This window comes from Hyperolius riggenbachi, chromosome 3, assembly GCF_040937935.1.
Source record: "Hyperolius riggenbachi isolate aHypRig1 chromosome 3, aHypRig1.pri, whole genome shotgun sequence".
In the NCBI taxonomy this organism is placed as follows: Eukaryota; Metazoa; Chordata; class Amphibia; order Anura; family Hyperoliidae; genus Hyperolius; species Hyperolius riggenbachi.
In genome coordinates this window covers 317,832,651-317,855,869 of record NC_090648.1, presented here as the reverse complement: position 1 = coordinate 317,855,869, position 23,219 = coordinate 317,832,651, and the positions used below count along the sequence as shown (strand labels likewise).

The following is a 23,219-nucleotide window of genomic DNA, read 5'->3' as shown; positions in this document are numbered from 1 at the left end:
TACTGTCGGCAGTCAATACAGTTGTCCACAAATCTTAAGGCAAAGTATAGGTGACACAAGTGGTTAATTAGTTTGGTAGGGGTTAAAAATGTAAAACAAAAAACAAAACAAAAAAACACAACACTTTCTTTTTTTTATGTTACACTGTCACTTTGATAAAATAAATAAATAAATAAATCTATCTGTAACTAACTTTCACTGTAACTTTATGCGAATGACCGCTGCTAGCATGCACATGCATGAGTGTGCACCATCGTGGTGACATTTTTTAGTGTTGGACACAAGTTGAACATCCAGGAACCTGTAGTGTGGCTAAATTGGACGTGATACTTGCATCCAAAATCCAAAAGGGATGTTACAGCTGATACAAATCTTGTAATAAAGCTGCAGTGTGTCTATTTCCCACATTTATGAATGCAGACCTATTATCATGCTGTGTTTACAAATTAGCTGCTCTGCCGAGGCAGCCAGATGACACAGCAGAGACATCAAACTGCACTTATGATTAGTCACTGGTGAGGGGGAATTAGACAGGCTAAATTCTCTAAACAGATACAGGGTGCATTTCTCGATGTTGTCCTATCCTGTGCAAGAGTTCAGATCCACTTAAAGCAGGAAGAGGACATATTAAGGCGGTAGGATAGATGAGGACACACGGCCTATGGTGGGAGTAGGCACAGTGGACAGGGGAATAGGCGAGGGTCAGGAGACATGCCATTATATGCTGGGAGCAGGAGTAATGATTAGTGCTGGATGCTGCAGTGCTGAGGTTTGTTCCCGAGGTATTACTTTGCAATTGTGCAGACTGCAGTTAGGCCTGGGGCCCACTGGAACAGTTTCAGCCACACTTTGGAATCCCCAGCGATTCCAAATGCACCACATGAAACTTAATGGTAGGGATTCCAAAGGAGCGATTGTGAGGTCACCAATTCGCCAGTCCTGCAGCATTTTATAGATTTTCCCAGAACAATCTCAGTCACGGCAACAATGGGTAAATTATGCGAACACGCGGAAGATCATAGCACTTTGCAATTCCAGAACTATTGGGGCTTTCCAATTGGAGGAGCAGCTCCTGCGGACCCCAGTGTTCATACAGGAAACAAACTTGTGTCTTCATGGTAAGGGCATTATGTATGTGAACCATGCTGAATAATCAGGGCCAGAATGGGAGGGACGCTGCCGTACATGGAAGCGGGAGTCACAACATGCTTGGCCTAGGGGTGTTGCCAATAACATTAAATGCAGAGGGCCTACAATAGCAATCATGACATTCACACCATTCTGAGGCTGTAATTTCAGTAAGCTAGACATACAAGTATTCTAGCTGGCTTTATATGAGTCAGTATAGTTTTACTTTGTAAATGTTTTCCAAATACTTACTAGTTTTGGCTCTATGTATGAATGCACATTTTGTACAACACATAAGTTGCAGTATATAATGTTTTGTGCACTGCATGTAAACCATTGTTGAAGTATTACTTTTTTGTTATTACCTAGCTGGCTTGGTTTGCAATGCTGACTTCCTGTGCAAATTTTAGATCCAGATTGACTGGGCAAAAGAACAGTCTAGAGATGTTCAAACTCCTCCGTATCCATCAACCACATCCGATTAACCAATGTTGTTGCACCAACGGATTTGATGTGCAGGGACCACCCCTGGAGTCACAGGGAAACTTCAGCAATCACCAAAGGTCCGCACCATCTATTCTTCAAGTTTCTTTATTTATAGCTCATAGTACAAAAAAACATGATAAAAACAGGTCTGCAAGTAGATGACGCACAGGCGTTTCGACCCTTCTTTCTCAAATCATTGCAGAGTCTGACAATCTGTTCCATACTACACATGTTTTTATAGGTCTCAAGAGGCCCTGATGGAAGACTTACAATTTACATATTCATGAATAAAATCCACCAATCCCAGCAAAACACAGTGCTCACTCACAATAATGTGCTGAATTCTTACAAAATTCATCTTAATCCTCAATCCTTAGTAAGCATATACATTCTACTGGTTTAAAAAAACACTTCAATCTATCGCTTAGTGTTCATTTGGGATTCTAAAAACGAAATTGTCCATTCCCTGGTCAAACAGCCAATCACCTGCATGCCTACAACGTCCGCTTCATAGACTACGCATATGCGGAAAAAAGTACGCATAGGTACTCTCGCCGACAGCGTCCGCAAAAAGACTTCAGCCTACAACGTCCGTCAAAAGACTTCTACGCATACCACCCGTACAAAAATACGCAAAGGCCATGCCGCCGACAGCGTCCGCTCTAGGACTTAGGCCGACAGCGTCCGCCAAAAGACTTCCACGCGTACAACCCGTACAAAAATACGCATTGGCTGTGGTACATCAAAAATATGCCTCTAACGTCCGCATAAAAATTATACGAGTCACCTCTGCACCTAAATGCGCAATGACTCGTCCTAAAGCGTACAAGGCGTCCAATATCTACAAGGACAATACGCATTAGCGTTGACCTATAAGTAATGTATCCGCATAAAAACAGGCATATCACATCCGTACATTAGTACGCATGGACGTGTCCAAAAACGCACAAAAACCGCCACATATATGAAAGCAAACGCAGCATGGCATGCAAGTGAATATACTGACTGTAATGTACCCATGAATGATGACAATTAAACATCCATCTAACTCTACTTGAGCTATCTATATTATACTGTTAATCTACAGATATCATATTCACGATTCAAACACTTAGGTTCTAAGGTGTCAAGTCTCTTTATCCAAAAGTATTCCCGTCTCAGCAATTCCTTCAATCTGTCACCTCCTCTCCTAAATGGTGGCACTCCTTCCAAGACCTGTACCCTCAGTTGTGATACACTATGTCCAAATTTATACTTTTGGATAAAGAGACTTGACACCTTAGAACCTAAGGGTTTGAATCGTGAATATGATATCTGTAGATTAACAGTATAATATAGATAGCTCAAGTAGAGTTAGATGGATGTTTAATTGTCATCATTCATGGGTACATTACAGTCAGTATATTCACTTGCATGCCATGCTGCGTTTGCTTTCATATATGTGGCGGTTTTTGTGCGTTTTTGGACGCGTCCATGCGTACTAATGTACGGATGTGATATGCCTGTTTTTATGCGGATACATTATAGGTCAACGCTAATGCGTATTGTCCTTGTAGATATTGGACGCCTTGTACGCTTTAGGACGAGTCATTGCGCATTTAGGTGCAGAGGTGACTCGTATAATTTTTATGCGGACGTTAGAGGCATATTTTTGATGTACCACAGCCAATGCGTATTTTTGTACGGGTTGTACGCGTGGAAGTCTTTTGGCGGACGCTGTCGGCCTAAGTCCTAGAGCGGACGCTGTCGGCGGCATGGCCTTTGCGTATTTTTGTACGGGTGGTATGCGTAGAAGTCTTTTGACGGACGTTGTCGGCTGAAGTCTTTTTGCGGACGCTGTCGGCGAGAGTACCTATGCGTACTTTTTTCCGCATATACGTAGTCTATGAAGTGAACGTTGTAGGCATGCAGGCGATTGGCTGTTTGACCAGGGAATGGACAATTTCGTTTTTAGAATCCCAAATGAACACTAAGGCCCGGTTCACATTAGCGTCCCCTGTCCGGATTTTCCTGATCTGATCCGGACCGTATACTGTACAAACGGAACGTACGTTCCGCATAGCAATGCAAAGTCTATGCGGACGTTCACACGTGTCCGTTCCGTACAGTACGGAGCCGGACCGGATCCGGACTCTTTTCCAACATGCGTTATTTTTTGGGTCCGGATCTCCGGCCCACGCACCCGGACCGGAGCCGGACCTGAGTCTGACAGCACCATCCGGAACACAGAAACCAATGGGGAACGGAAGGCACAGAACACACTGCCTACAAAAACCTGATGTTCTACCCCGCTTCCTATGCGTATCCAAGCGGCCATTTCGGATGGGGACACATGGGCCAAGCATGTCTGGAGTGGAGCAGCAGTAACAGACGTGCTGGAGCTGTTTGGCAGAATGTCAGAGGTGGAGGTGAGGCCTGCAGCGGAGGAACCTGATTCTACAGGTGCACCAGGTGCACCTTCTGCTGACCCCAACATTTTTTTATTTAAAAATTTCACTTTTTTGCCCACGGATCCGGATGGCAGCCTGATGCACGCCTGATACAAACGGACCGGATCCGGATCAGAACTGTACGGTTCTGATCAGGATCAGGTCCTGATCCAATCAGGATCAGGTCCTGATCCGATCAGGATCCAGTCCGTTTACTTGCCAAAACGCAAGTGTGAACGGGGCCTTAGCGATAGATGGAAGTGTTTTATAAACCAGTAGAATGTATATGCATACTAAGGATTGAGGATTAAGATTAATTTTGTAAGAATTCAGCACATTATTGTGAGTGAGCACTGTGTTTTGCTGGGATTGGTGGATTTTATTCATGAATATGTAAATTGTAAGTCTTCCATCAGGTCCTCTTGAGACCTATAAAAACGTGTAGTATGGAACAGATTGTCAGACTCTGCAATGATTTGAGAAAGAAGGGTCGAAATGCCTGTGCGTCATCTACTTGCAGACCTGTTTTTATCATGTTTCATGTTTTTTGTACTATGAGCTATAAACTTGAAGAATAGATGGTGCGGACCTTTGGTGATTGCATCCATCAACCACATGACATTCTGGAAAAGAGACATTGCACCAACTGGTCTTTTTTATGAATAGAAGGCTGACCCTGCTCACCTCTGCTGCACAGGAGGTAGCAGGGGAGATGGAAGGAGTTGGGGGAAGGCCTTGTGAAGAGGAATATATTCCACCCTGCTGGAAGCTCTATACTATGTGCAGATCTCTGGGTCATGTGACCAACTTTTCCAAAGAAAATTTCTTAGGAACAGCTTCATCAAAAATTGTGGAAGTAACGGTATACTGCTACTGACCTGGACAATGACAAATCTGGCAGTGTCCAGTTCTATGGTTGACTTGAACAAGCAAGGAACCTCCATTGTGTGGCAGTACTGTTTTCTATTATTGTTGATTTATAAAGCACCAACATAATTTGTTCTTAGGAGAGCTTCAGTGTCAACACTTAAAACTGAAGTGCTTTGCAATTATTAGTGTGCAGAAAAATAGTAAAAACATGTGTCTAGTCTTTCTCAGAGCTCTCACAGCACTATAGCCACATGTGCCAGACCTTTACATAGCAATAGCAGCCTTGGGGAAGCATAACAGGTGAACACATATGCACTGCAACAACTGCATGAGCCATCAAGAGAACTTAAAGCGGAACTGTAGATAGAAAATAAAGACATCGTTTCACTTACCTGGGGCTTTCCCAAGCCCCCAGCAGCTGTCCTGTCCCGCGCCGGTCCTGTCCGAGCCTGCGTTCTCCCGCCGCCGCTCCGTCCCATACCTCGACATGTAAGTCGTTGCCAGCGCAGCCCTGCCAAGCGTATCCTTTCTTCGCGTTCCCCTCTGCAATAGCGGCCAGAGCCGCGCAGGCGCAGTGGTCCGGCGGCGAAATCGAAAGTAGCTGGCAGCGGGAGAATGGAGGCTCGTCGAGAAGCAGCACGGGACAGGATGGCTGCTGGGGGCTTGGGGAAGCCCCAAGTAAAACAATGTATTTATTTTCTATCTACAGTTCCGCTTTAACTTGCAGTGCGCAACTACATAGCATAACAAGTACACAATTTACAGAAGCATTTACAGGAGTAAAGCACTGGAGAATGTAAGCTATCCTGCAAAACCTGACCTCCATTTATCAAAATACTTTGCTTATTAGGTGGAAACAGAGCGAGGGTTGCACATATCTTAGTAAATAGGTCGTTCTCTGACTAATTACTCCCCCCCCCCCCCGTATTTAACCACTTCACGACAAAGGACGTATATATACACGTCCATTGTATTTGTGGCAAACGCACCACCATTTTGTTACTAAATGTGGCACATGTGGTATCGTATTAACCATGACGAGTTGTAGAATACATTTTCGTGAGTCTTACAGCTTGGACCCCCGTCACATAAAAAATAGGTAGGGACAAACTCAGTCAAAACATAATTTTCAAAATCATGATCAAACTTGGGAAAGTTGTAAGAAAACTACAAGAGACATATGTGGTAACATTTTAACTGTGATTAGTAGAATACAGTTAAGACAGTTTTAAGGTTGAGGCCCATGTCTTGTGTATTTTTTTTAGTCACAAACAAAAGCAATTAAATTTTTGCATATTCTGTACCAAAATAAAAGACTTCTAAAAATGATAAAGTTACAGAATATAAAAGAAAATATATATATTTTTCCTTAGGAATATGGCTTTTTAAATATGTATGCCATGAGGGTATATTACTATCATTTTTGCAAATAAGGTCTTGTAATCAATAGTGTATAATGAGAAAGAAAAAATGAAAGAACAGAAAGACGCCTTTCTTTCCAAATACAATCAGGTCACCATAAATTGTGCTAGGGACAAAATCTAAATGTTTTAATAACCAGGATGAATAAGCAAATAAAATTTGTGGGTTTAAAGAGAACCCGAGGCGGGGTTCTCACAATGCAATCCCCATACAGAGGCTGGGTGTGCCTATACAGCCCAGCCTCTGTTGCTATTTCAATCCCCCCTAACTTCCCCCTGCGCTCTGTAATCACCTATAAATCACAGCCGCGCTGTGCTTACTTCTGTATGTCAGTCTCGCTGCTCCCCCCGCCTCCTGCAGAGCTCCAGTCCCCGCCCACATCCCTTCCCTCCAATCAGTGGCAAGGGAAGGGACGTGGGCGGGGACCGGAGCTCTGCAGGAGGTGGGGGGAGCGGCAGACTGACATACAGAAGTAAACACAGCCCGCTGCTGAAACGCTGTGTGTCGGCAGCGCGGCTGTAATTTATGGCTTATTACAGAGCGCAGGGGGAAGTTAGGGGGGGATTGAAATAGCTACAGAGGCTGGGCTGTATAGGCAGACCCAGCCTCTGTATGTGGATTGCATTGTGAGAACCCTGCCTCGGGTTCTCTTTAACTTATAGTTAGCACAGTTTATTGTAAAGCTATACTGAATGTAAATGGAGAAAGTGTTTTTTCCCTATCTTTTACCTTATTTTCCCTTTAAAATGCATAGAAAATAAGGTAATTACTAAACAAAATTATCACATGCTAAACGCCTAATTTGTCCAAAAAAAAAAAACAATATATAGATCATTTAGGTGTGATAAGTAGTAAAAGTTATTGGTGAATGAATGGGAGCAGCGGTGATATGTGAAAGTTGCTCTCGTCCTGAAGTGGTTCATACCTTTATACACGTTAGGGCCATTTCTTTCTTGGGAATTACTTAAGAATACAGCTGCCCCGATGTGTCACTTTAAGATCTGGAGCGCTGGATCATCTCAGTTGAGAACATTGTTCCTTTTCTTACCCCTCCCACTGGAAGCCATCCGCACAGCAACAACACTGTAGCCTTGCAATGCATCTGTATTGCACTCAGAACAGTCACCCAACAAATGAAATGCGAGAGTGCGCGAGAGAGTGCGTGTGAATGTATCCCTGCACACACGCAACAGCTTAACTACTAACTTACCGGTACTAACCTTTCAGCAACCGTCTAATACTAACTTACCGGTACTAACCTTTCAGCAACCGTCTAATAAGACTCAGGCAAGGGTTAACACTTTCATAAATTCCAGATTACTTAAAACCCCTAGCCCAGAGTTGGCATAGTTTATTGGGCTCTACGTGTAAAAGGAACAAACTGCAAGTGTGGAAATGGCTGCACTATAACTGACAAAAAATGTGCACTTGAGATTAAATTAAAAAAACAAAACAAAAACCTTCTTGATCCTATTAGTGTAAACTAACTATTAAATATACAAACAAAGTAAATGAAAAAGTCACAGAAGCCAAGAACAGCATACTTTGAATACAGAGAAAATGCAATTTGATTTTAATTTAGCAGCATATAATAACTTAAACACCAAGCCATTAGTGCAGTTAAATAGACCCGTCCTACCACAACATGGTCAGCATATTGCAGCAATACATTTTCAGCAGGAACATAAACACACTGTATTTAAAAAGAAATTCTAAGTCTCCCCAGCGTTTGGATTGCATTGATAAAACGGCTTTCAAAGTCTATCATGTAAAAAAATATGTGTATTTGTTGAAAAACGCCATCTTTATTTAAAACGAAACTAAGGCCACAACTCAATGTTCACCAAGATGTTCCAATCATGGAAAACAATTGCAGTAAATAAGGGTGTCCAACAGTTTCCCGCAATTGGAATAGCAGCTACAAAGTTGTTATTGCATTATGTTTAGTACGGTATGATATCATGGGATATAGAGTTCTTGTAACAGAACAGCGAAATGGCAGTGTCCCACCAGTATTACATGACATACAGATTGTGCTACATATTTCAGCTCTATATCTCCAGACATAACTAGACAGCTTCCAGGATGAATCTGCAACATCTCAATTTTCGATATACATGCTAAATTATCTTCATGATTGATACAACAGTAATCTGAAAAGCTTGCTCTGGGTGCCTGTGAAGAAAGATTGGTCAATCACTGTAACAGGTCCACATTAAATGAGATCGTCCTTTGTTACTTTAAGGCAGGGGTCACACTTGTCTTTCAGTTTTCTACACTTTGCAGAAAACTGAAAGACAAGTGTGACCCCTGCCTTACAGCAGCTAATGTAATTTATAGAGAAAACTGACAAATTGCGCAAGATGTCAGTTTTTTTTCTGCATGCGAAATCTGCATTAAAGTGTGACCTTGCTTATTGATTAACATGAGTTCTCAGTTGAAGTCAGTTTTTCTGTGCAGAAAACGCGTACGAAAGCCGGTAAGTGTGACCCCTGCCTAACAGCAGTATCTCAGCTTCACCCTTATCTGTGTCCATCTATAGGCCAATGTGGCGCATTCTGAATGCCTAATCAGCCAATAAGTTTGACACTGTAATGGAATACTTCACTGTCATAATCACTGATGTTCTGAAATTTGCTGTATGATTCTATTGACAAAATACAGTATATATTTTACAGCTCTGCTGAGCTTACGAGCACAGCATTACGTTGGTTAGAAATACAACATAAAGGTGGAGCCCTAGTAAAAGATAAAAGGCCATTTATACCCTGAGGCAAGTACAGTATTAACCAATTCACCTACAGCTATGAGTTACACTGAAGCATATATACTATTGTTTTCTCTATGTTACTCTATTACACAGGATAAACAATATATGAACATTAAAGTTATTCCTTATGTGCCTATGTTTAATCCATGATGATGCAGTTATAATGTGGCTAATATTAACATCCCAAATGAACACTTGTAGGAAATAATATGTTTGGGATACTGCAAGCCTCTATGTGACCACAGAACAGTATGAGACATTGAATTCACACCTGCATATGGCCAATAGTTCTCCATACCTAACACATTAAGTCCAAATTCTAACCATAGCCTTTGTCAGGGGCGTCACTGCTGTCCCCTTTGGAAATGCCTATCACTGGGCTCAAATTTAAGTCCTATTTGGACAAGAAATGAGGGACAAACATTAGAACCCAACTGAAGTTCCAGTTCTATCCCAAGCTATCAAGAATTGTTCTAGTCATTCTATACACTTATGTCCACTTCCTTTCCCAGTAGCAATTTTACACTGGAACTCAAAGTAAGAATCCCCTTAGGGATACAAACAGCAATAAAAACTGAATCGTACTTATAAAAGGTTTACACGACCTCTACTGGGATAAAGAGTCGACTATTTCGTAGATCTGACTGATCCCTGGATACTCAATTGCAACAAAAGGTCCTGTGTTTAAAGTGGGAGTCTAAAGTGAGGACGTCAGGCCCTTCACTACCCATCATGAACTTAAAGCGAGTTTAAACTCAAAATAAAATGAAAAAGTGATAGAGACACACACACACATATATTCTTTTACACTGTAAATAAAGGATAATTATATCCTTACTTCTAATGTCTGGTACACACCATGCAAATTCCAAGATGGGTCGGATCAATTTCTGGCATGTCCGGTCTGCTCCTGATTAGAGACTGATTTTCAGATCATTACTGCACAAAATCGATCTCACTGTCAATCAGAAGCAGATTGGACATGACAAATTATCAATCTGACGGGAAACTGCATGGTGTGTACCAGGCATAACTCCGATTTTCAAAACCTTTGGGAACCTATGCCGGGAATGAGCAGCTTTGCATTATGGGGCCGTTTTTTTTTTTTTCTAACACTGCAGCCCAAGAGATGCCGAAGACTACCTAGGCTTCCTCCGGCAGTTTTAATTTATGATCTGCAGCTGCCTCCATCTCTGCTAGCAGAAAAGAAAATATATGTCTGACTGATGCCAGGGTAAAGGCTCATACACACATCAGACTATAGTCTTTGGAAACTGAAAGATCACAGACCAATCTTACCACCCTTCATGTAGTATGAGAGCCATACTCTACACCAGGGGTGCCCACACTTTTTCGGCTCGCGAGCTACTTTAAAATTCGCCGAGGCCAGGAGATCTACCAATGTTTCAAATGCACCCCCCCGGAAATGTAGTTAGGTATAGGTCCCTTCAGTATAGGTTAGCCGGGTATAGGTCCCTTCAGTAAAGATTAGCCGGGTATAGGTCCCTTCAGTATAGATTAGCCGGGTATAGGTCCCTTTAGTATAGGTTAGCCGGGTATAGGTCCCTTCAGTATAGGTTAGCCGGGTATAGGTCCCTTCAGTATAGGTTAGCCGGGTATAGGTCCCTTCAGTATAGGTTACCTGGGTATAGGGCCGGTGTCTTCCCGCGGTGGCGTCCAGGTCTTCAGGCCTGGCTCCGGTGGGCAGCATGAGTGGAGTTGGAACGCGGAAGTTTTCCGCTTCTCCTCCCGATTGGCTGCGCGCCTCTCCGAGTCCCGATTGGCTGCACGCCTCTCCTCCCGATTGGCTGCGCGCCTCTCCTCCCCTGATTGGCTGCGCGCCGCGCCTCTCCTCTCCTGATTGGCTGCGCGCCTCTCCTCCCCCGATTGGCCAGGCTCTCTCCTCCCCTCCCCTGATTGGCCAGGCTCTCTCCTCCTCTCCGCTGATTGGCCAGGCTCTCTCCTCCAGCGGCCAGCAGCAGAAACTGCGTTATACAGCTGCTGGCTGCTAAATTCAATGGGACACGGCCAAGAGGCCGCGATCTACCGATCAGGCGGTCGCGATCTACCGGTAGATCGCGATCTACCTATTGGGCACCCCTGCTCTACACAGTCTTTTCTATGGAGCTGAACTCCACATCAGAAAAAAATCTTTGCAAGATGCTGCACACACAGATGCTGTACAGACACAAAAGATCAGTATCTGCAAAAGATCTGTTCCTGCCAAAAATCCATTCCTGCAAATTGCAATGATAGTCTATTAGATCTGCAGATCATCATACACACATGATTTAACTGACATTCATCTGCAGATCAAGCAATCATCCGCAGATCTGAAAATCCATCCTGGTGGATCTGATCTGCAGATGAATGTCTACATGGAAGGGGGTAAAATTGGTCTGTGATCTTTCAGTTTCCAAAGACTATAGTCTGATGTGTGTATGAGCCTTTAGATGGAGCTGCAGATCATAAATTAAAGCTTTGGCAGCTCTCAGGCTGCAGGGATAGGCAAAACAAAACAAAAACAAAAACAAAAAAAACTGCCCCAGAATGCACAGTGGTACAGCCTCTCCACAGGGTTTATAAAGGAGTATGAAAATGACAGATTTAGAAGTAAGGCTGGAATCATGCGTTATTTCCAATGTAAAACTGATTATATAATACAGGATTTAAAATGTGGGTGGAAATCAAAACTAGTGGGACTTGCTTGACATTGGTCAGGATTAACGATCGCATCAAGCATGCACTAACAGGAGCAACAACATGACCACATACATATAGATGTAGTAAAAAAAAAAAAAAACACCACACCTACCATAACAATCACTCTATGTTCAATAAAATACTGATCTTCAAAAAGGTGATGTTTAACCAAACAGAGGTCACCTATCAATGGATGAGGTATGTTAAAGAGACTCTGAAGCGAGTCTAAAAGCATGTGATTACTGTAAAGCACTATAGATGGTGCTAAACCGCCGCATCCCTGCGGCAAAATGGGGGAGGGGGGGTTATACCCCCCAAAATCCCCTCTGCAAAATCCATGACTTTCTTGGTTGGGGATTTTGCTGCTCATGGAGGCAGAGCTTACGGCTGCAGCTCTGCCTCCATGCGCATCAATCGCCACATGGATCTCTGCCTCTTCCCCACCCCTCTCTGTGAAGGCAGATTGAGATAGGCGGGGAGAGGTGGCGATCAGCGGGGATTGACGCGCTAAGAGGCAGCGCTACAGCCATAAGCTCTCCCTGATCAGGAAGCGCTCCCAGGAGTTAGGAGAGGGGATTTGGAGGGGATTTGGGGGGTATAGCCCCCCCCCCCCCCCCTTTTGCCACAAGAATGCGGCGGTTTAGTTTATTTATAGTGCTTTTCAGTGATCACATGCTTTTAGACTCACTTCAGAGTCTTTAATCTGACATCATGATTGTTGCTTCAAGGATACCTTAAAGTTTTTGAAGTCTCTAATTTTTCATGACAAACTATAATTTTGTAATTATTCTATTTGCTTTACATTTAACACTTAATATAGCTATTTTCAAGTAATTATATGGACATTGTGTGAGTTTTTCCCTGCTGCAAAGGGCAGATAGAAAACTGATATTTTGCGGTGAACAGTTATTTCAAAATAAGTCTTCAACCAATATGCTACTTAGGTAAAACCCAAAAAAGGTAATGTATTAAATTAAATAATTATATTCACAATTAATATTTCAGCTTTGGATAAACACTGGCAAGGTGACAAGTCCAATGTCTTCTCTACTGCATGCCTAGGACTACAAACTCATAGGCCATTACAAAGGGGTCACATTCTCACCACTGGCTTCTTCATTTATTCCACAACAAACAGCATCCAGCAGGAGAAATATTATATTTCCTGTGAGGTGGACTAAGCCACTCCTGCAGGAAAATGGCACCTACAAAGTATCAATGTTGACTGGTTTTGCCCTTTAAAAAGTAGAAGTTACCTTCCAGCAGAGGATGAATTATGATTTAGGATTTACTTATAATTGTACTATTCCCCTTTATCCTTTTGAGCCTGGCTTTAGACTCGCAAACACTCTGGAACTTTTTAGAGAATGAGAAAGTTCATTAAGAAAAGAGATGAAGTGAGAATCTTTCTCTGACTTTTTGGACTCAAAAATCACCACAAGGGTGAAATGTGGCTCAGGGCGTGTCAAAAAGTAGGTACTCTGAACTTTGTCATCAAAGAAGTAGACTACCTTTTCTAAAGTGTTAAGATCAGTACTCTTGTCAGTCATGATCATAATAACATTGGGCCAGTGAATAACGGGCCTCTCATTAGGCAGTGACACCACCGCAGGATACTGGTCCATTCCCTTGGGGGCTTCTCTGTAGGAGTCCGGATGATGGTAACCATGACCTTGAAAGCTTTCTGAACCTCTGGTGTCAAAAATTAAGGACACGTTGACTGCATCATATTTTCTAATGAAACTGGAGATTTTTCCAAAGTAGTCCAGATTAGTTTTAGCAGTTAAGGCCTTCATCTCCGAGGTCTGTCGGCTTAGAGCTTCATGGAAGTAGAAGGTGAACTTGGCAAGGAGGTTATTTTTAAATTTCATAAGCCACAAGAAAAGATGTGGAGGCTGTACAGCTTTTTGCGACTGTCCCCCAAATAAATGTTTCTTGGTTTCTTTCTGCTTCTCAAATATCTGGCCCCAAGTCTGTAGTTTAGTGTGGGCATTGTGCAAGTTTACAAGAGACAAGAGGAACTTCCATTCAAATATCAAGCTCTGTGCTTTTAGAAGGTGTGCAAGAACATCAACTTCAAGCTGAAACCCACTTTCTAGAGGCGATAATATGGGATGGTGAAACCTACAAAATAAAAGTTTTATCAATATTGTTTGAGACAAAAATTATTAAGAAAAAACAGTTCCGAACAAAACACAAAACCATTATCCAAAACCTCAGAACAGAGTTTGAGGCTGTACTCACTTTACACAAAATCCATCATGGTGATAAAAACGAACCATACATATCAAAAGCTCATAACATGACCATGGTACTCACATGCAGCATATCACTGAAGCTATAGTAGGAAGCCTTACCACCTCAAAAAATGATACAATTGAAACTTCAATTCAACTAGCAGAATAAGGTTATCTGCCATGACAACTCACGACAAGCTAGATACAGAAACAAAATCAGTTATAAGGACTATCAGCATGGTGACTGGCACAGACTGACATATGTCTTGGGGTTTTCAGTGACAAGATTTATTCCAAAATTCCCAAGCGTCAGAGCTATGACAAAGCAATAATGATGGCATCTATGTTTCCCAGTGTATTTTGTACACTGTGTAGGAACTCAAAAGTAGAAACCAAGAGACCGTATGGGAAGAAATGAGACAAATTCATCATTGGAGTCTGGAGGATGAAGTGATATTTCCAAGTAACAACTCCAAACAAAAGATACCAGTAATGTTAGCTGTTAAAGCAGACATGTAGGTAGTACACAGGCTAAAAAACACACACAAAATATGTTTGTGTGCAATTTGGAAGGAAAAAAAAAAAAAAAAAAAAAAAAGGAACATTTTCTTCTAATGTACTTGATCTACCATGCTGGATTCCTCTCACTATTGTAGTTCTGGGGACCACTTATGGCCCATTCGTTCCGCTGCCTTATCTATAAAATAGACCAGTATGCTAGGCACACGGAAAAGCAGCATATCCGTATAGAGACCACTGCAAAACTATCACCCAAAATGATCACAATGAATTGTTTTGAGCAACAATTAAGGAGCATCTGTAAGGAGCCTAGTTATTAGTGTGCATGTACTCCACAACAAATAAAATCAAAGTGGCAATCACAACAAAAATGTAGCATGCATTGGATTTGCGATTTCACAAGAATCACATTACACTACACTAGCGGAGAAGGAAGAACACGATTTACAGCAAAGTGTCCTTGTGATTGGCAAATTGCATGCACTCCAAAAATCTGATCAAGGCGCATGCAGTAAAAACTGTCTCTTAGGGCCCTTTTCCACTGAGCAAATATTGAAAGAAAAAGAATGATTTATTGCAAGACAAAAGTGTAGTAAGTTTCAATACAGTAAAATCCCCCAATAGTAAACTTTAAAAAGGGACCTGGCTTAGTAGTTTACTATATCATAAGTGTACAATATCAGAATTGCTCATACATTTTATATTCAGACAGGTACATGGTCAGGACCTGGAGAGTTTACTATAACAAAAATTCTGATGTAATCTCCCTATAAAAAGTATGATCTGTATTGGGATCCCAACACCACAGTAATCAGAAATCATTCTTACTGCATATCCCAAATGAATGACACTTACACTTCATACACTCAATACCAACACTATGTGGGTATTTCATTACAAAAAAGAAAAAATGACATACCAACTAAAAAGTTAATCAACAAAGGATTACAAGATGTGTACACTTGAACATTTGCAGATGGAGACTAACAAAAGAAGACAAATGTTGGGAGTCTATTTCTCTTCCTATCATTTCAGTGATAAAAAGGAAATTCCTTGGCAGTCTGCAAACAGCAGAAAGGTAGACTAACCGAGGAAGTTCAAAGTGAACACTAGCGATGCGCTTCCGAAATCTGCAGAATTCTAATTTCCGAGTTTCCTATCAAAAAACTGCTTTCTGCAGTGGAAATCTGTGTGCGGAAATTCTGAAAAATACAGCATTACCAAGACTAGAAAACTGTAGACTGTAACAAAAATGGCAAAAAAAAAAACCCAAAAACCCAGAAATTCAGATTTCCGCTGCAATTGGAAATACACTTGTCGGAATGCAGAATTCTGTACAATCAAAAAACAGAGCAATCTAACCACATCCATGTCCATGGACAATTGGGTCCATTTGGTTTATAAACCATGGATGCCGTTTCTTTTGTTTAGGAAGGCAGAATTCTGTCGGAAACTGCATTTCCGACCATCCCTAGTGAACACATTTTTTCATCCTCTTTTGATGAACGATTTAGACTGTACATAATACGGTATGTTTCTAGGAGGTATCTGTCACGTGTATGATGTGTAAGTGCCATCTACTGGCAATATGTGGTAAGATTTGTCTACAATTAGACTAGTGTTGGCATCCAAATACAAATCACACTTATTAGTAAGTTATTGTATCTTGCACCATTTCCCTTTTTTGTGTGTGTGCAATACATACTTTGCCTTCTACCAATATCTGCTTGGTGTATATTCATTGTCTTACTTTAATAAACAGGAGCCAACAGTGGTTCCTTCCATAGTTCAAGGTTTTTAGGGTAACACACCACAGCTAGAAATACACAGCAGTACTGCATATATGTAGAACTTACTTGGAGCTGTACTTCTTTAATATGACCTCCAAAATGTTGACTAGCTCTTCAGTGTTTATGAATTTCTGACTGCTTAACGAGTACATTTTCTCATAGAAATCTGCTATCTCCATGCGAGCTTGAATGAAAAAGCACAACTGCTCTGAGAGATGAGAGAGCAATTCTTCCAAGTGAGGTGCTGTCCCACCAATGGCATGTCTTCCAATGCTCACCACTTTCTTTAGTTCATTGTACAGTGATGTGTAATTCGTTCTGATTGAGTCTTTTCTACTGAAGAATGACTGGCCACCTAAAAAGCAAACAACATTAAAATACAACTTTAGGACTTGGATTAAGAAGTTGTTTAAAATCCTAATATCTGAAACTGATGGATGTCCAGTCATCACCTTTTCCTGTGAAGTGACTACAACATGACCTCAATACAAGTGCTGCAAATCAGTGTACATTATAGAAATATGACTAAAATGTTTGCCGAAGATTTTACTCTGTTGCCATTACATGAACATTGACAGCAGAGCGTTAGGAATCGGTTTAAGATGTAAGTACTGCAACTATTACTATTGTAAATGTTCCCAGAAGCTTACAAGCTATAGTCATACACTAATCAATGTACAATCGCCTAAAGGATTATTAGGAACACCTGTTCAATTTCTCATTAATGCAGTTATCTAATCAACCAATTACATGGTAGTTGCTTCAATGCATTTAGGGGTGTTGTCCTGTTCAAGACAATCTCCTGAACTTCAAACAAAGTCAAAATCGTAAAAAAGAAAGGTGATTTAACCTCCCTGGCGTTCTATTAAGATCGCCAGGGCGGCTGCGGGAGGGTTTTTTTTAAATTAAAAAAAAACTGTTTCATGCAGCCAACTGAAAGTTGGCTGCATGAAAGCCCACTAGAGGGCGCTCCGGAAGCATCATTCTGATCGCCTCCGGCGACCAGAATAAACAAGGAAGGCCGCAATGAGCAGCCTTCCTTGTTTTGCTTACATTGTCGCCATAGCGACGAGCGGAGTGACGTCATGGACGTCAGCCGCCTCCGATCCAGCCCTTAGCGCTGGCCGGAACTTTTGTTCCGGCTGCGCAAGGCTCGGGCGGCTGGGGGGACCCTCTTTCGCCGCTGCTCGCGGCGGCGATCAGGCAGCACACGCGGCTGGCAAAGTGCCGGCTGCGTGTGCTGCTTTTTATTTTGCAAAAATCGGCCCAGCAGGGCCTGAACAGCGACCTCCGGCGGTGATGGACGGATATATTCGTCCATACCGCTGAGGAGGTTAAGCAATTTTGACCGTGGCATGGTTATTGGTGCCAGATGGGCCGGTCTGAGTATTTCACAATCTAGAGGCTACAATTTGCACAAGCTCACCAAAATTTAACAGTTGAAGACTGGAAAAATGTTGCCTGGTGTGAGGAGTCTCGATAGTCAGAATTTGGCGTAAACAGAATGAGATCATAGATCCATCATGCCTTGTTACCACTGTGCAGCCTGGTGGTGTAATGGTGGGGGGATGTTTTCTTGGCACACTTTAGGCCCCTTAGTGCCAATTGGGCATTGTTGAAATGCCACGGGCTACCTGAACATTATGTCTGACCATGTCCTTCCCTTCATGACCACCATGTACCCACCCTCTGATGGCTACTTCCAGCAGGATAATGCACCATGTCACAAAGCTCGAATCATTTCAAATTGGTTTCTTGAACATGACAATGAGTTCACTGTACTAAAATGGCCCCCACAGTCACCAGATCTCAACCCAATAGAGCATCTTTGGGATGTGATGGAACGGGAGCTTCGTGCCCTGGATGTGCATCCCACAAATCTCCTTCAACTGCAAGATGATATCCTATCAATATGGGCCAACATTTCTAACCTTGTTAATTTAATGCCACATAGAATTAAGGCAGTTCTGAAGGTGAAAGGGAGTCAAACACTGTAATAGTATGGTGTTCCTAATAATCTTTAGGTGAGTGTATACTTGATGTGGTAAAAGTGTGCCACCTAACTGATGAGAAATACAAGTAATTTTACTTTTTATTTGATATCGATCAGAAGACAGCAGAAATGTGGCTGAAGATCAATTATACGTTGCCAAATTACCATAGATTTAAAGAGATATTGCTCGCTATAGTGTACTGGTTAACCTTTGACATGGGAGACCAGGGTTTGAATCCTGGCTAGGGTCAGTACCTATTCAGTAAGGTGTTCAAGGCAAGACTCCCTAACACTGCAACATGGCCTCTTTGAGCATGTCCCAGTGGCTGCAACTCTTGAGCGCTTTGAGTCCGCCAGGGAAAAAAAATGTTTGGATTATTATTATTATAGTGGAATCACTGTCCCCTTGCCCATTCTGTTATTTCGGACAACTTTTGGTTCTAACTCGATCTATGTCCACTTGGATAGTTTAGATTTTCTCCTATGTTGCTGTCACTTACAATAGGTAGTAGAAATGACAGAAGTGACAGGTTTTGGACTAGTCCATCTCTTCATAGGGGACTCTCAGCAAGGCTTTTATTCTTTATAAAGATATTCCTGAAAAAGGATTTAAACAAACAATGATGCTGGCCAGCTTCCCTGCTCGCTACACAGTTTTTTGGCAGTTGGACAGAGCAACTGCCATTCACTAAGTCCTATTGAAAATAATTATATCCCTGAGAATCCCCTATAAAAAGAGTTGGACTAGTCCAAAACCTGTCACTTCTGTCAGATTTTTACTACCTACTGTAAGTGACAGCAACATAGGTGAAAAGTAAGGTACTTATCCGTCAGCCGGGCGCATCCGGCAGGTGGCGCTGTTGTTGCTAATTTCATTCATACTTACTTCACGTAGTAGTGTGTGAATGGAACTGCCGCAGGTGGCGCTAATTACATTTCTAGTGAACGTAACAATACAGTGTTAATGTAAAAGTAATACATTGTGTTTGAAGTGGCCGGAAACTGTCGCTTTGTCTGTTGTTGTTCTCCCCCTTTGCCCTCGCGCCTTTATACAATGCTAGCAGCCTGTGGGTACATGCGTGTCCCCCCAGAGTCGTTCGTCGCGGCAGGGAATCCTGCTTGTTTGCTTGCGACGAACGACTGTGGGGGGACACGCCTGCCCCCCCGCCCCCCCAGCTGGCAGAGGGCAAAGGGGGAGAAGAACAACAGACGAAGCCGGCGGCTTCATCTGTTAAATTGCCGCCGCCTTCATTTTAATTCCATTAAGTGACAGTTTCTGGCCACTTCAAACACAATGTATTAGTTTACATCAACACTATTGTTATGTTCACTAGAAATGTAATTAGCGCCACCTGCGGCGGTTCCATTCACACACTACTTCGTGAAGTGAGTATGAATGAAATTAGCAACAACAGCGCCACCTGCCGGATGCGCCTGGCTAACGGATAAGTACCAAAAGTAATTTATGGCTCATTTTACTCTGGGAAAAAATGTACTTCTTATTTGTATATGTTTGCACATATTTGAAATTTTACAGTTTTTCACTGTAGTGCCCCTTTAATTTATGAGCTGCACAACTTTGAACATGCTCAGTAGCATTTGTATGCCATTTTGAAGGGTATGCGGAAATGATGGGACATCACACTAGCTTTGTACTTCTCAATCCAATGCATGGCTATGTGGCCTTTGAACACCTATTACTCTTGCCCAACTCCTCCTATAACAAACTGCATTTCCCATTCAACATTCAAGCTATTTTTAGGTCAAAATGAAGGAAGAAAGGCCCTATTTTAACACTTTATGAAAGTTGGACCTCTATAAATGAAAACAATTCGCAGGTACATGCAAACTGAGTAGAGAGGAGAAGGTTAGTCTGGCTATAGAGCATAGCGGAGACCTCACCCGGCTTCTGCCCCAGGAAGCTCATGCTGTGATAAGCCTTCTCCGCCGCAGCCAGGTGAGCCAGGGCTGCCAGGCTGGAGGACCAGGACGCCCCGGCATTCTTATTTGCTTCTTTCTCCTTTTCCACATTGTCCTTGGCCTTGTCATAGGAGAACTGTCCGAGGTGGGAGAAGAAAGTCTGCAGCACGCTGTGCTCTCCGCTCACCGCCGGACTCAGCGGGATCATCACCGAGCTCGTCATCAGCATCGGCTCGTCGTCATCGTCCTCCTCCTGGGCCAGCACCATGCAGGGAGGCGCCGCTGCAGACCCGGGGTCCCGCTCTCTCCCCAGCAGCAGCAGCCTGCGCAGGAAGCCGCCTAGCCAGCACAGCACACGGCCAGCTCCAGACTGTTTACTCGTCGCATGTGACCACGCAGGAAGCGCCAGTGATGTCATTCTCTTTTTTTCCTGAATAGCTTTATTGATAAAGGAACACAACTGTGTTTTTTTGAATATGTAAGGCCTAGAAACAAAATCTATTTTTATAATAAATTTGAAATAGCCGCCAGCACCATCTCGTCTCTGTATGTCACCAGGATTGCTTAATGATGATGACTGCGCTATTATATGCACACTCCTGTGATGCATACCTCCCCCAGGCAATCATTATCAGCATGCTTCCCTCCGGGGGAGTTGCCAGCTCCCCCTCCATGTTGTTCCTCTATCTTCAGTAGTGTCTCCTTTACATAGCTCCCAACTTTTTGAGATGAGAAAAAGGGACACTCAAGCCACGCCCCTCCCATGCCCCTGGCCACGCCCTCACCACGCCTCTAGTCACGCACACCATAAAGATTTCATAAGAAACATGTTGTTTTATAATTCAAACCACTGATCCTTTCTATCCTGGTTCATTTTCCTTCATATTAACATTTTATAATTAGTAATATATCAATTTAAAGGTTGGGAATAACATTTAGAGTCAATCAAACACATTTTTAGTATAGAAATATATACATTTACATAGAAAGAGGGACAAAGTCCTGAAAGAGGGACAAATGAGGGGGACAGAGGGACGGTTCTCCCAAAAAGGGACTGTCCCTCCAAAAAAGGGACAATTGGGAGCCATGCCTTTAGATCATATGTCAAGATGTGTATAAATAAATCTAATTATCTGCTAAAGAGTCTTCATCAGGCTAAACTATATTTCCAGGCATAACTACAAGCGATGGGGCCCAGCTGTGAAAAATTGCCCCTAAAATTGCTTGTTTGTTTTTTTTTTTGTTTGTTTTTTTTTTACAATATTCATTTAAGCCTTGTTCAAACCTACATGCTTAAATGATTACAGGCCTGTTGCCCTGACATCATTGGTCATGAAAGCATTTGAAAAACTGGTAATGACTTATCTGAAATCCATCACAGATCCCCTGCTGGACTCTTTGCAATTTGCCTACAGGCCTAATAGATCCGCAGACGATGCCGTGAACATATGTATGTATTATGTACTACAAAATCTAGACACCCCAGGAACCTACACCAGGATTTTATTCATAGATTACAGTTCTGCATTTAATACCATAATTCCATCACTGCTACACAGCAAGCTCTCCCAGCTACACATACCTGAATCCATCTGCAAATGGATAACCGATTTCTTAACCGACAGAAGACAGTGTGTTAGCCTTGGTAAACTCACGACGAACGACTGTGGGGGGACACGCCTGCCCCCCTCCCCAGTACTGACAGTCAGTACTGGTGCCCCCCAGGGCTGTGTGCTTTCCCCACTGCTCTACTCACTTTACACCAATGACTGCATCTCCACAGATCCATCTGTTAAGGTTTTGAAGTTTGCAGGCGAAACAACAGTAGTTGGTCTCATACAAAACGGGGAGTCTGCATACAGGTAGAGATGTGGCGAACAGTTCCCGAACCATTCGCCGGCGAACATCTCCAAATCCCTGGGGCTTTTACTACTTCCGGGTCGCACTGACCCGGAGTAGTACGCCTGTGCTGCCCGGCAGGGAGCGTCCTAGATCGCGCTCCTGTTGCCGGGCACTTTCTGCGCGTGTGCGTGACGACATGAACGACGTCACGCTCATGCGCAGAGAGTGCCCGGCAACAGGAGCGTGATCGAGGACGTGCTCCGCTGGGCTCGCTACATGATTAAAAAAAATAAAACTGCTGCGCTGCCCCCTGGCGGTTTTTAATAGACCGCCAGGAGGGTTAAAAAGCTCTTGTAGTGTGCACCAGCCCTAAACTACACTTACCCCTGCTGTCCCCACCAACTACACTACTCTACCCCCTGCTGCCACCACTACACTTCACTAACTAACCCTTGCTGCCACCACCAGCTATACTACCCTTCACTAATTAACCCCTGCTGCCACCACCTACTACACTACACTTCACTTACCATGAAACATCTCACCTGATCCTGCCACCGCGATCGATCTGTATCCTGCCTTCTCTCTCTGGTAATCTGAGGGCACCCCGTCATCTAGGATGAAGCTCTTCGGGATCCCAGCCACCGTGCTCCTCTTTGCCGCAGTCTACTTATGTAGACTAGAGGTGTAGCGAACGGTTCGCCGGCGAACGGTTCCAGGCGAACTTCGGGGGTTCGCGTTCGCCTGCACCAGGCGAACTTTTGCGGAAGTTCGATTCGCCCCATAATGCACTATGAGGGTCAACTTTGACCCTCTGCATCACAGTCAGCAGGCACATTGTAGCCATTCAGGCTACAGTAAGCCCTGGAGCCCCACCCCCCTTATATAAGGCAGCCTCCGGCGGCCATTACAGTGATTCGTCTGCCTGCTATTAGACAGACTAGGGAGAGCTGCTGCAGACTTGTTCTTCTAGGGACAGATTAGTTAGGTTCTTGGCTGCTTAGCTTGCTCCTGGCTGATAGTTATTGCTTTTATAGCACCCCTCAATAGCTCTTGTCAGAGCTCATCCTGACACTTTTGTTGCATGCACAGCATTGCTAATTGATAGTG

The 23,219-nt window shown here is 43.1% G+C and overlaps 1 protein-coding gene across 6 annotated transcripts in view; it reads right to left on the bottom strand.

Moving 5' to 3' along the window:
- KICS2 (KICSTOR subunit 2) overlaps positions 1–20,701 on the bottom strand; it is a 68,736-nt gene extending 48,035 nt beyond the window's left edge. For 5 of the 6 annotated variants that reach the window (XR_011030444.1, XR_011030443.1, XR_011030445.1 and 2 more), the window contains exons 1-3: positions 20,250–20,701; positions 16,421–16,709; positions 13,065–13,932 (exon numbers count right to left, since the gene is read on the bottom strand). Coding sequence is in view for 1 of the 6 variants with exons in the window: in XM_068276776.1 (XP_068132877.1) it covers positions 13,122–13,932; positions 16,421–16,709; positions 20,250–20,685 (1,536 nt within the window). In the remaining 5 variants the exon portion in view is untranslated. Of the gene's footprint in view, positions 1–12,901; positions 13,933–16,420; positions 16,710–20,249 lie in introns of those variants that run through there. The other variant, XM_068276776.1, reaches the window with a different exon arrangement.
- Positions 20,702–23,219: the final 2,518 nt, after the last annotated feature.